The sequence below is a fragment of the Coccinella septempunctata genome, chromosome 5 (assembly GCF_907165205.1).
Source record: "Coccinella septempunctata chromosome 5, icCocSept1.1, whole genome shotgun sequence".
Taxonomy (NCBI): Eukaryota; Metazoa; Arthropoda; class Insecta; order Coleoptera; family Coccinellidae; genus Coccinella; species Coccinella septempunctata.
The window spans coordinates 13,521,369-13,535,658 of NC_058193.1; the positions used below are offsets into that span (position 1 = coordinate 13,521,369).

The window sequence follows — 14,290 nt, forward strand, 5'->3', positions numbered from 1 at the left end:
AAGTTCATAAAAAATTGTCGGAATTTCATTAGTATTATATATTCAGCACTCACGTTTATAAAAATTAACAAATACGATAAAAATTCGTTTTAAATAACAGCGTTCTCTTGTAATTTGTTATGTGAAACTGAAACTATCGGATATTGGCGGAAAAAACATTAAATAAGAGGCTTATCTAATTTTAATTGTTATCCGAATGAAATTCCAACAAAAATTATTCAAGTTGAAGCAATTTGACTCATTGATATAAGCGCTACTTTGATATGTTTACAATGCAGATTCGGCATGCCGTACATGAATGAACAGAACGAACGGTCGGTCACTCGGTCGCTAGAGAAGGCATCTGCGGCGCTGTCTTCATAGCTCGATTGGAGATGAGCGTATTTTGTCTACGGACCGAGTAGGGATTTTAATTGAAACAGCGTATTTCAAATAAGTTGCATATTCCATTGATATCAGATATCATATACCTAATATTTTTACAAAATTTCTTGAGAGCTATGTAATGTTTGGAGAATTTCTATTACATTATTATTTTACAGAAGTGAGAATTCACATTTTTGCTGCTCGCGAAATTTTGGGTCGGCACTGCCGACCCTGCCGTCCCTGACGGGCCGCCAGTGGATACAGGTAATCAAATTGCAGATATATTCACAAAACCCCTCTCTGCAATTAATTATTCATCCAACAGAGAAAGATTAGGAATATTTTAAACTTGTTAAATTGGTTGGCTCAGTAATTCATTGATGTTGGATTTTTCGTTTTTTTTTTTTTGACTTGAAATGAATGTTAAATTGAAGTTTGTATTTTCATATATATAATGTTAAGAGTTAAAATTTTTAAGGGAAGAAAAATGAGAGAAAATTTTTATTTGAATGTATGTATTTTCCGAAAAAAAAAGGATGTTCAGATCTTTATTTTTATATTTGTATATCAACCATTTTTATGACGATGTATGTTTCTAGGTGTTGAATAGTTAAGATACTTAGTTTATTTTGGAGCAGATGTTCTTGCCTGACATATAATAACTGTTGTAAATCTTGAGTGCATTGCATTGAACAGTGTTAATGTATTTCCAGTGTCGTAAAGCTAAATTTAGGGGGAGTGTTGAATAAAACCACGCTTCGCCACTGCTTATTATTATTCTATGTCCACAATAAGAGATAACCTATAGTTAGGTCATGGATGTCATGTTGTAAGAAGAAAAACTAGAAACTGAATTTGTTGAAAATAAAAAGGTTTAATTGAAATCAATAAATTGCTTCGTTCCCAAAGTGTTCAGCATTTAATAAAACAAACAACAGCATTTCGTGGCAAACAGTTGAATAATTCAGAGCGGAGTTCCATTCACACATTATCAAGATTTTTTAATTTTGTCTCAGAAAGCGGTTCCCTTCAATAAGGAAAACAGGATGCATAATAACAATTTCCAAACCAAATGTGAACCACAAATTATCCAAAAATTACAGACCCATTGCGCTGCTACCTCTCGAAAAAATAACTAAATCAAAGATGGAAAAATTTCTAATATGCATCATACCCAGCTCCCCATTCGGTTTCAGAAAGAAAAAGTCAACTACTCATCCTCTGACTATTTAAGTATCTAACATGCATGTTAGACGCCAAATTAAAAAACTATAAAACTGCAGCTATATGGCATAAGGGACTCTATAAATTACACCTAATAAATTTATCCCCTTACCTAATAAATCTTGTTGCATCTTATTTAGAAGAAAGAAGACTAGTAGTCAGGATTGGTATCATAATATCAGGACCATTTTCTCCTAAACAGGGAACACCTCAAGGTTCATCCCTGTCTCCTCTGGTCTACGATTTCTAATGCTACGACATCCCAAAAAGAAAAGACAAACAGCAATATACTCTCCAGTTCGCGGATGATACACTTCTAGTGCCACACAGCAAATCACTAGCAGACTCTTTGAACCAATTGCAGAGCATGATGAATAAATTGGAAATGTGGCTCAGCATGTGGAGATTGAAACCAAACCCAAGTATGTCACATTTCATTATATTCCACCATATAATTTGTTCAAATTCGCCCACTGTGAATATAAAACGAATTGCCAAAACAGCATCAGCGGAATTAAAGTACTGGGAGTTGAGACTGACAAAAAAATGAATTTCAACAAATACACCTAAGCAATGAAAATAAGACCATTGCATGAGCAAAAATGTTTACCAGTCTTACAATCGGAAATAAAGGAACCAGCACAAAAAACGTAGTCAAAATATATAAAACAATATGTAGACTCATACTAGAATATGCGCATCCAATCTTTAAAAACTGTAGACAAACAGCTATCAAGAATTTTAGAACTGCAGAAACTACGTCGCTCCGCACAATTATCAAAATTAGACATCCACTAAATAAACTAAATAACCTATCCAACAAATCACTGTACCAAATTACTGGAGTCCAACCAATAACAGAACGTTTCACGAAACAAAACAAAAAATTCTACATTCGACTTACAGCTGTTTTCAATAAACCTATCTATCCATCGTTCAAATTACTGACGATTGGAAACCATTCTAAAATATATCTACAGATAGATCATAGAAACGAAATCAGATGGTTTTTCTATCTTCTGTAACTGAAACAATGGATAGATAGGTTCACAGAACACACCCTTACTTTATGCATAGGTTATTGAAAACGGTCGCTAAAGAGTCACAGGACATACTACCTCTCGTCCACAGGGAACATATAACGCACGCAGCCAGGAAGTATCCACCCAAACCGCTTATACTGTCATTGCAGTAATATGACCAAGAAGATTGGAATTGTAGAATTATAAAAAAAGTTTTTTTTCAGGATTAAGCAGATATTTAAGTTGATCTTTGATTAACGTGACAGAATCGAACAGAATCTGAATCAGATCTAGGATTAACTCAAATCCCGGCTTAATCCTGAAGTGGGCAACCAGGCTTTAAAATAGTACACTGTGAATTTCAATAAGGGCGAAAAAAAACTATCTTTCCTCATGCAGAATTTACAGTGAAAGCTGAATAAATTACCAGTTTCTGTATTTTTTGATGAACTTCTATCAATCCTCCCCATCAGAACAGCATGTCTCCAGTCATTTGTTTCTTTCAACAATTTCTCCCTTTCCTGAGCTTCAAACCTTTCCAATTTCTTCAATTGTTTCAATCTTTTCAGACGCAGCTCCAGCTTATATCCACCAGGTTTAGTTATAGGAAATTTCAGGAGATTTAATGTTGTTCCTGGCCAAACACTTGTTGTAGCTCTCTGGACAAAATCTTCTGCTTGAGATTTACAGAAGTCCGATTGGATGAGGGTATTGAATAAGCTGGACTTTCCTACATTGGTACAGCCTACCAAATATACATTCCCTGTAAATTTTTGTTAAATTACTTATATCTTCATACAAACTGAGGATTGGTCGACATTTCTCAGGCACACATGTATTATGAGTCAAATGTAACATTTCAGCAATCGCAAAAACTTGCTTGTAGGAAATCACTAATCTAATGACAAATGTGATCCTTCACCTAAACCAACAAAAGATTTTTGACACAGAGATGATATTCTGCACAGTACAATTGGAAAACAAGTTATGTACCTATTATTGATTATTTTTGTTAAATTATTAGCAGGTCTTCAAATCAGATGGATTAAGGCTGCAAGTGATTTACTTTTTCTGCTTTGATTTTTTGTTTTAGTTATAATTTTGAGATGGAATGGGGATAAAGAAATTTTTATGTCAATCCCTTCAGTATTAAGAGCTTATTTTATAGAAAATTTGTCATCACCACACTACTCACAGGGAGACTGGGTTTTTTTTTTACTGAGGTTTTTCCCTAAGCTCTTGTATCATAAGCGAATTATATGGTACCCTGTTGCACTAAACTCTGTTAAAACTCATCCATATACTATATTGTTTGATAACTAAAAATGAATTGAGGACATTCAAAAGAATATAATAGACGTATTCGGGTTCGGCTTTCGGAGAGTTCGAGAATGGTTCTAGAACTGCACAGAGGATTTTAAACTAGGGCGCAAAATTTTTGCGCAGTTTTAGAACAATTCTCGGACCGTCCAAAAGTCGAACCCGATTACTAATATAATATATGCCCATCCAATAATTTGAAAATCAATCAAGATTATACATTCAGAAAAATTGTCGAAGTGTGGATTTTCTTTGATGCATTGTAATCTGTGAGGTTTTCCAATCACCTTTGATAAACTGAGGAACAAAAATGAGTTATTAATACATATGCATGACTAAGTCTATATTTGACTGAAGTTAATTTTTGTTAATTTAACCTTCGGATAATGCAATAGAAAGATTCTTATTTTTAAATTTTAAATTATTATACCAAATGTAAAACGAACCCCAATCTAATTACCTTTGTGTCTCCAAGAACTCTGAAGTTTTATGATCATATCTTCAATGCCATATCCTGTAGTAGCAGAAATTAAAACAATATCAATCAATAAATGAGTACCAAATCCATAGGCCTTGATGGAGTCTTTCAAATTCCTTTTTATTTGATTAAGATAATTTGGACTATCTTTTGGTAACAGATCAACTTTATTACCAACAACTAAAATTGGCATTTTATGAAATATATCAGCAATACCAGGCCATATAGAACAAGGAAAATCAGTCACATCCACCATGAGAATTACAACACCTTTCCTGGCACTTATATTTTTCAATACTTCGGGATAGTCACTATCTGAAACTTGGACCTCTAAGGCTACATTATGGTTCTTCAGAAAGTAACACCTTTGACAAATTAATGCTGTCAGGTCAGCCCCACCCAGTTCCCTAGAATTTTTGAATATTTCCGATGGTATATATCCAGGTAGAGAGGGGTCCTACAAGAACTTAATTGAATTCAATATCTGTTATATCAAATGTAAACAGATTTAAAGTGAAAGATACAGCGGGTTTCATAAAACTTTGATTGTCTGATCAACGATTTGACAGTCAGTCGATTTCTAAAATGGAATCACTGAAAGTTTTTCATTTCTGAATATATTGAAGAAGGAGCAATTGAGAATAATTGACTGGACGTATCAACATTATAAGTTGATGCGAGAATGATATTCTGAATGATCATGGCTGAATTATCGCTTGAAAAAAATTGACGTCTATTCGTCAATCAAGCGTTGATTCCAAGGACGAGCTTTATGAAACCCGGGTATAGTCTTCTACTGAAATTCAATGAGATATGTTGGTTGACTCAAACTTAATATAGAAGTGTTTCAAACTAATTGAATTTACAAAATTTTACTTCATAGCTATTATTTGATAATTCATAAATTTCTGATCATTGAGGTGATCACATTAATTTTAACTTCGGAATGAAAAAAGTATCAATACCTTACAATGCAGGCAAGCACCACAGCCACCACAGGGTACACTACTTATTTTACACTTGGGATCTGCAGTACCATAGTTGATATCATGATTTTTTCTATTTTTCTTAGTCGGTAACGAAGTATCCTGGAAGTTGTCATAATTCAACATCCAATTATTCTTCTCCTTAAAAAAATCATTTCTTAATTGCATCAGTTCATATGAATCTATACTAGAATCAGAATTATAGTCCACTTTTCCTAACTTATGGACATGTTGGAAGGGAAATTGAACAGGAATGTGTTCTTCAATAATTTTATTGGAGATATTTTCTTGTCCCTGATGATCATTGGTTTTATTCACATTATTCAAATACTTCAAAGATATTGGCACATTGTCAGCAGCTTTATTTTGTCCGAAGTTCTGATATGTGTGAATTTTTTTCAACGCTTCTTCTCTTGCTTTTACTGTATTATATGCAGTATAACTACCACGATGCCTTCTACTAAGGAGTAAACATTGAAAACCTCTTGTCTCTGGCAGGTAACATAGCGAATCCTGAGACAGTAATTTTTTAACGAAGTGAAAAACTTTCCAAGAGTTCATTTTTCATTTTTTCGAGGAGGTTAATCACAAGTGACAACCATAGACCTTAATAAGAGAGAGATATGGCGCAAGACGTTATTCCATTACCGCATAACCAAAGAGTAATAGGGTGTTGAAGTGCGCACAGAACGTTAGCCTGAACGTAAACGTTAACGTGACAAATAACGTCAAATATAACGTTTACGTGTTGTAATGAAATTTGAGTTGAAGTGCTGCCATCATGAAACGTCAGACGTTAAACATAACCTATCAATTTGGATTTTGATTTTATTTTGCTGGAACTCTCTTTTATCTAATATCTATAATATTGAGCCTCGACAGCTGGAATAATATTTGAAATATTGATGTTCTAATGATTATATGCATAATAAAGAGAATTTTCAACTTGAAAGTATTTTATTATCAATGAAATATTCATGTGTTAAGAGACATGAGAATTGCAGTGTAGTTTCAGCCATTTCCTTATGTACTGAATGTAATCTGATAACACAGTAATTTAACTTAATCGTTTTGATAACTTTCAAATCACTGCTGATTTCCTATAATTTTCGTTCATTATGAGAAAATACACAGGAAATGTAAACAATGACAGTTTGAGGTTATCGAGAATTGCATTCAACAATCAAAATTCGGCCATTCTACTCTGTAATCTGTGGCCATTCGCAAGTCATCGGTGCTACTCATAGACAAATCTGAAGATCAGATAAAGACAACTCATCTCAAAATTCTTATTGAAGAAGTCATAGTTGCTCTACAGGAAATAAGTCTTCAGGTGATTTGTACAGTTTGTGATCAAGGCACTACCAACGCAGCTGCTATTAAACAGTTGATCGATGAATGCCATACTAATTCTCCAGGACCTCACTTCATTGTAAATGATCAAAAAGTTGTTGTGTTACATGATCCTCCACATTTATTGAAAAACACATGTACACATGTAATGCCTTAAAGTCTTATAATATCAAATTCGAGGACCTCCCAGATGTAAGGAAGGTTGGATTACCACACTTGAAAGTATAATTATGGTGTGGGATGAATGTCGTAAAGCTGGTTTCAAATACTTGCTAACTAGAATGATGAACCAAGATCCTGTTGAGAATCTCTTCATTATGATCAGGCAACATGGCCATGCAAATACGAATCCCACTCCATATCAATTTATATCAGCACTTGAGACCTGCTTTTTGAATCGCCTTGTTACACCTAGGAGCCATGGAGAAATTGTGAAGACGATGGCATAGATATTCTTGAAGATTTGAAAAAATTTTTGGATTTTAAATGTGACTAAAATCGAAATTATCCCACCAATTCAGTTGACTTTTCAAAATTTCAAAATATAAAACCTCCCAATAATATTGCTGAAATTGATGACCAAGCTCTTGTTTATGTAAGTAGGTATTTTATAAAAAAAACTTTTGGTATATTGTGTCATCAATGCAAAGAATGTCTTTTAAGAACTCAAGTTTGAGAGTTTTATATGTTTACAATGTTTTAAGGAATATGGTGATGACAAGAGGTGTTTACGTTATGTTTGTGAGCAATTCTGTATATACGTTGCTCATATGCATGATGTAATCGTTGCAATTTTAGAAAGTCAGAAGAATTCAATTAATTATGTGTAGTCTTCAATCTGGATGTTCTTTTCTTCAATAATTTGGTTATACAAAATAATATTTAATCTGACATTACTAAATTATTTCATTACTTTTTGTTTGAGAAAACTCAATGTGTATTAATTAATATAATGTTTAATAAAAAGTATTTTGATATTTGTCGATTATCATTTCTAAAAACAAGTATTACAAGAAGAAAACCTCACTGAAGATTGATAATAAACTGGAAGTTACAGTTTATTATCAATTTTCAGTGGAGTATTAATTCAAATTGTTTGATTGTATGATTTGAGGCGCCAAAATGCGAAATCAAAACGATCAATGCGCCACCTGGTGCCAATTTTCGGAACATGTTAGTTCGCGTCTACTGCCGATAAGGGCGCTTCAATCACGCGTAATTTATTTTACCACTGAGTCGGCACTCTTTTCCTTCTTTCTCTATGGTGCTACTCGTTTAACGTTCGGTTAACGTATGTTTAAAGCGGCCTACAGACGAGCAACCTAGTTGACAACTTGGTTGTCAATACGGTGTGTTGACAACTAAGTTGAACGTCTGTGGGCCGGTTGGTGGTTGATATTCCTTCAACCTCGTATGCAAAGATTATAGAGTAGGAAGATGGGAAACGACCCTACTAATCTAGTACTAAAAACCGACTACACTTTGGGCCTGTGTTTCACATACTGAGAAATTAGATGGCGCTGAAATCGTAATGTCAAACAGTAAAATTACAGTTGTCTGCTTTGTAATTTAAGGGCGCGAAATTCGAATTTCATTCCTTGTATTGGATTCGAATATCGACTTAGTCGAGACCAGAAAAAAACATCCTGAGCGACAAAACAGTAGCAGGGCTTTGTTTCGTGATCAGGATGTTTTTTTTATGTAAACATTGTTTTGAATCAATTAATAATAATGAAATACTCTGTTAGATTCGCTATATTTTTATTCAAAATTTATAAAAAAATATGACAGAATTGAAGATTTTACAGGGTATATTCAAAGGTGAGGTTTTTTTTGACATGTACAACTGGTGAGAATAATTGTGTCGAAATTCTCACTTTTGAAAACACCTGTATACAAATAATACAGCTTTGAATAAAGGATACAAAAGTACATATTGAATATTATATATCAAAGTTCTTATTTCTATGCAATAAATTTTTTTGAGGCAATAGAATGTGTTGAATTTGTACAATCTTTATCAGAAATCTAAATGAACAATTAATCGATATAGGTACCATATATTTTGCATTCCAAGGAGTTGATTGTTAATTTCAGTGTTCGGATCTTTCTATCACTTCTGGGGAAAGACTTGGAAGTACTCTACAGAGTGTGTGAACTTCTTTCAGGTACACTCGAAAGAATATCTGAAAAAGGGGAAGTTCTTGTAATCTACTTTCATAATAAAACAATTAATTCAATATATTGCATAAATTTTCTCATATATAAGATGATAATTCGTTCAATTATTTTTGTCACAGATATCTAGGATGACTTACCATCAGTATTTGTCGTAACACTTTCAATCTGCTTGCTTTCCATTTAATGTGACCCCTCCATGAACGGAATGCTTCCTGCATATAAAAAAGATATGCATTCAATATATGATAAAGGAGTAATGAATTCAGTTATGCATTGCAGATATCTAGAAAGACTTACCATCAGTATTCGATGTATCAGTTTCAAACTGCTCGACCTCCATCGCATGTGGTTCCTTTGGTGACCCTTTCGTGCATGGGATGCTTCCTGCATACAGCAACTTGCGTGGATGAAAAGATTCAAATTGACATTAAGTAAAATGCAAAGATTATAGATTATAGAACCTAACTCTATAATCTTTGGTAGAATGTTCACTGCACATAGTGTAGCTTTTACTCAAGTCAATGTCTTGACGCCCGGAAAATTCTATCCATTTCAGAACACTGAAAATAAAAATCAATCAACATCCGAGTCACATGGTACCAGTTTCAATACTTACGATTCCATTTTCTTTGGTAAATTCAAAAAACTTATATTCGGAGAATCCCAAACGGCAGTTTCAACAGTTCTTCACCATACAATATTTTCCATACGACATTTTGGGCAAAATCTTTGATTTTGAAGTTTTCACTATATACACAAATAACATTGAAATAAGGTGACTAGAAAGAGCGAGTTGAACGAGCGGTACGAAAATCAAAACGTAAACAAAACGGCCATGTTGAAATATCTCCATAAAATGCCAAATGGCCCTTGAATAAATATTTTAACCAGTCTTAGTATTTTAATACACAACGGAACCACCAGGCGGCGCTCACGCAAGTGTAGTCGCTTCGTTTCCCATCTTCCTTCTCTATAATCTTTGCTCGTATGGTTTAGAAGCTCGTTGACAACAGTTGTCAACTAAGTTGCTCGTCTGTGGGCCGCTTAAGGTATAGGCGAATCCAACTACGGATGAGGGCGCTGCGACTTGTCAACAAACATGGCGGAAAATGAGTAATCATCGTGAAAACTCTATTGTGAAAGCAATGTTATCGTAGATTTTATTCGATTATAGAGATATTTGTGAAGGTAGTGAATAATTATGGGATTATTGATTGTGCTCGGGTTCCTCCAGAACTTTCCTGAACATGTTGGTGTCGTTTGATGAAGATTTTACAAGAACTTATAACCAGAAGATTTCATTCTATCATCACACTCACATGAATTATGTAATTTGTGGAAATAAATGAATGTAAATATTTGAGATAATTTATTTGGATGAAAACATATTATGCAGTTCAAAATGCCAACACAGAAATTATTTTCCAACTCAACAAGACCGCCTGAAAATTAATTCTACAGTTGTAATTTCATTAACGAAATTTGAAATTCTTGTCGAACGGTTTAATTATTGATCACTTTCAACTGCTTGCAAAATTCCAAGTCAAATCACTACTTTTCATTTAAAATGTTCCCAACGTATCATCCCTTGAAGATTGCAAGTCCAGTAATGCATGTACAACTTCAGGTATGTCAGAAATTTAATCTCATATACTTTCTTCTGCTCAGGTTTCTCGGCACTATTGAAATCATGGAAATGAAAATTCGCATTGCCTTTCTTAATCGTCCAACACTAGAAAATTCATCTAGAACAAAGATATCTCCTAACCTAAAATTATAGTGAAAATTGGTAAATAGTTTCTCAACTGAATGACACTGATATAAATACTCACTAAATTATTTTAATACCTATTTTTCTAGTCAGACATCCAAAAAGTTTTGTGAATATAGTCCACTGGTAACCGAATATGTTATGAAAATATCTAACCCAAAGAAGTAAAACACAAGTTATTACTCACTTTCTAGGTTTGTGATTTGGCCGCTAGGCGGCGTTTAGATTTTTGGATTCGCCAATAGGCTAGTGGAACCATAGACATAGAGACTCTATGTCTATGAGTGGAACGGTACGTGAGCGACGGTGAACTCGTTTTTGAAAATTCAAATAGCGAAATGAACGCAGAAATCAGTTTTGTATAATTTGATTCTCTTGAGAATGATGAAGAACCAAACTCTCGCCAAGTTCTTCTTTGATTTAAGCGGTTTAGCTTTCACAACATTGGTACAGTGGGAATCAGAATTTATTTACAAATCTTGTGTTCTTGTTCGTGAGAAAGCAACAGAGATATATCTCTGGAAAGCAATAGTGTTCGAAGATCTTTGATAGTGTTGTGTATATTAGTGTTCTGTGGTGTTGAAGATGGACTCCGATATTTTACAAAATTTACAAGTTGTAGCGGAATTTGATGATAAAATAAATAAAATAAATAAATAATAACTTTATTTCAAGGAATCTTCGTACAAAGATCAAATGAAATCGACGATAATTCATCCATTTTAAATTTAGCGCCACGCGTTCACAAACGACCACTTCGACCAACGGGCAGAGATGGGTCGTCATGATCGAAAACGATGACGCCATCGATTCGAAGCGGGCGATCGTGATCTTCTAGTGGAACGGCCTTAGGTCGTCGTGAGCGTTGTGAGCGCCTAGTGGAACGCGCCCATAGTTGTCAACTAAGTTGCTCGTCTGTGGGCCGCTTAAGGTATAGGCCATAGACCTATAAAACACATGGACGCGCCCTTTCAGTGAGTTTCAATAGCCACGAGTGCGGCCAACATGAGATGGAGCTAGTATGGGCAAGATGGTATTAATTTCCGTGCTATATTTGTATATTGGCGCCCGTTAGAGATAAAAACAAGAACCTATAATCGAATATAAAAAATTGAACGAATATAAGTATCACATAGATTGCGTTTAATGATCCAATTTGAACTAAAGAGCACAATTTTTGCTTTCGGCAACTATTCCTTGGAAAATACAACAGATAAATTCATGAAAAGTTTGTAAATAAATTGATTTGAATAAAAACAATTGAGCACATTTTTAGCCAACACAATATTCTGATTTCTTGTTGGTTCAATATCTGAAAAAATATTTCATTGATCAATATTGATCAAAAAATTGAAAAATAGACATTATAATCAGCATACTAATTTTCTCTTCTAATCTCAAGTGCTTCTAGAGTATTATTTTAGCTAGATGAGAAAAGAATTGACATACATTTATTGATTTGAAATGAATAATTCATCTATGATACAATAAATCGATTAATACATTCGAAGTTACTATACCTGTGAAATTTCACTTTATCTGTCTTTTCAACTCATTTCGTACTATTAATTGCACTCTACGAGGACACCATTATTACTTTCATAATAGAAAAAGGATACGACATTCAAAGTTGATCTAAAATTGATGAGAAAATTCTGAAAATTTCGATAAATACAAAGTTCAAACGAATGTTTTGCCCATACTAGCTCTTTCTTATTTCGGCCGCACCCCCTCTCTCTCTACTCCGTGTCCATGTGTTTAATATGTCTATGGTATAGGCGAATCCAACTACCGATGAGGGCGCTGCGACTTGTCAACAAACATGGCGGAAAATGAGTAATCATCGTGAAAACTCTATTGTGAAAGCAATGTTATCGTAGATTTTATTCGATTATAGAGATATTTGTGAAGGTAGTGAATAATTATGGGATTATTGATTGTGCTCGGGTTCCTCCAGAACTTTCCTGAACATGTTGGTTTCGTTTGATGAAGATTTTACAAGAACTTATAACCAGAAGATTTCATTCTATCATCACACTCACATGAATTATGTAATTTGTGGAAATAAATTAATGTAAATATTTGAGATAATTTATTTGGATGAAAACATATTATGCAGTTCAAAATGCCAACACAGAAATTATTTTCCAGCAATTACAACCAACTCAACAAGACTGCCTGAAAATTAATTCTACAGTTGTAATTTCATTAACGAAATTTGAAATTCTTGTCGAACGGTTTAATTATTGATCACTTTCAACTGCTTGCAAAATTCCAAGTCAAATCACTACTTTTCATTTGAAATGTTCCCAACATATCATCTCTTGAAGATTGCAAGTCCAGTAATGCATGTACAACTTCAGTTATGTCAGAAATTTAATCTCATATACTTTCTTCTGCTCATGTTTCTCGGCACTATTCAAATCATGGAAATGAAAATTCGCATTGCCTTTCTTAATCGTCCAACACTAGAAAATTCATCTAGAACAAAGATATCTCCTAACCTAAAATTATAGTGAAAATTGGTAAATAGTTTCTCAACTGAATGACACTGATATAAATACTCACTAAATTATTTTAATACCTATTTTTCTAGTCAGACATCCAAAAATTTTTGTGAATATAGTTCACTGGTAACCGAATATGTAATGAAAATATCTAAGCCAAAGAAGTTAAACTCAAGTTATTACTCACTTTCTAGGTTAGTGATTTGGCCGCTAGGCGGCGTTTAGATTTTTGGATTCGCCAATCAAAATTCGGCCATTCGCAAGACATCGGTGCTACTCGTTTAACGTTCGGTTAACGTACGTTGATGTTTAAGGTATACGTGGGAGACCGCTAGTTTACGTAGGCCGTAAAGCTGACGCTAACGTTAACGTTAAAAACGGACGAATGAGCATGCGTTGATGTCAATTATAACGTTAACGTTTACGTTCATGGCTGCACTTCAACTCTCTATAATCTTTGCGCATAACGTTATTAGCGTACGTCGGCGAATCCAAAAATCTAGACGCCCTCTGCTGACTGAATTACGAAACTACTTTGTCAGTACGGCAAAGTCAAAACAAGTTTAGTTCCTTATGTTTTTTCTTATCTCACGTTGTCCAACAAAGTATTATAATTATTAGTGGGAGAAGTTATATTGAGATTATTGTCTGGGTTTCTGAATAGAAATATTGATTCCGAAAAAATATTGGAAAAGGTATTTATACCAGTGCTTTCAACATGCAGGAGTTAGGTTAAACGATTTTTCTTTGCGAGAGTTTTCTGCTGAATTCAATTGACGATTTAGAAATACAATTTCATAATTTTCATACTTCCAAATAAATGCTTTTTATCATCTGTAGAACTTGTTCCATGAACTGAATTATATTTATGTCTCTTCAGATTTCATTATGAGGAATACCTATATCATAACATGGAATTGAAATACTTTAAATAGAAACTTCACAAACTCATCAGTATATGCTGCCTCAACATTATTAGCTAGTTTTGATTCAAGAAAGAATCTGTGAAATATAGGATTTTGTGTCTAGGTACAGTGGATCACCAATATCATCGCTCGATTTTATTCCCCATTTCATCCTTT

General features: G+C 33.8%; 1 protein-coding gene across 2 annotated transcripts in view; it reads right to left on the bottom strand.

Moving 5' to 3' along the window:
- Nucleotides 1–6,017, bottom strand: part of LOC123312867 (nitric oxide-associated protein 1) — a 38,628-nt gene extending 32,611 nt beyond the window's left edge. Inside the window, exons 1-3 of one of the 2 annotated variants that reach the window (XM_044897426.1) lie at nucleotides 5,376–6,016; nucleotides 4,393–4,867; nucleotides 3,040–3,375 (exon numbers count right to left, since the gene is read on the bottom strand). In XM_044897426.1, the coding sequence (XP_044753361.1) occupies nucleotides 3,040–3,375; nucleotides 4,393–4,867; nucleotides 5,376–5,957 (1,393 nt within the window). In that variant the 5' untranslated portion in view covers nucleotides 5,958–6,016. Of the gene's footprint in view, nucleotides 1–3,039; nucleotides 3,376–4,392; nucleotides 4,868–5,375 lie in introns of both variants that reach the window. The other variant, XM_044897427.1, reaches the window with a different exon arrangement.
- Between the last annotated feature and the right edge of the window lie 8,273 nt (nucleotides 6,018–14,290).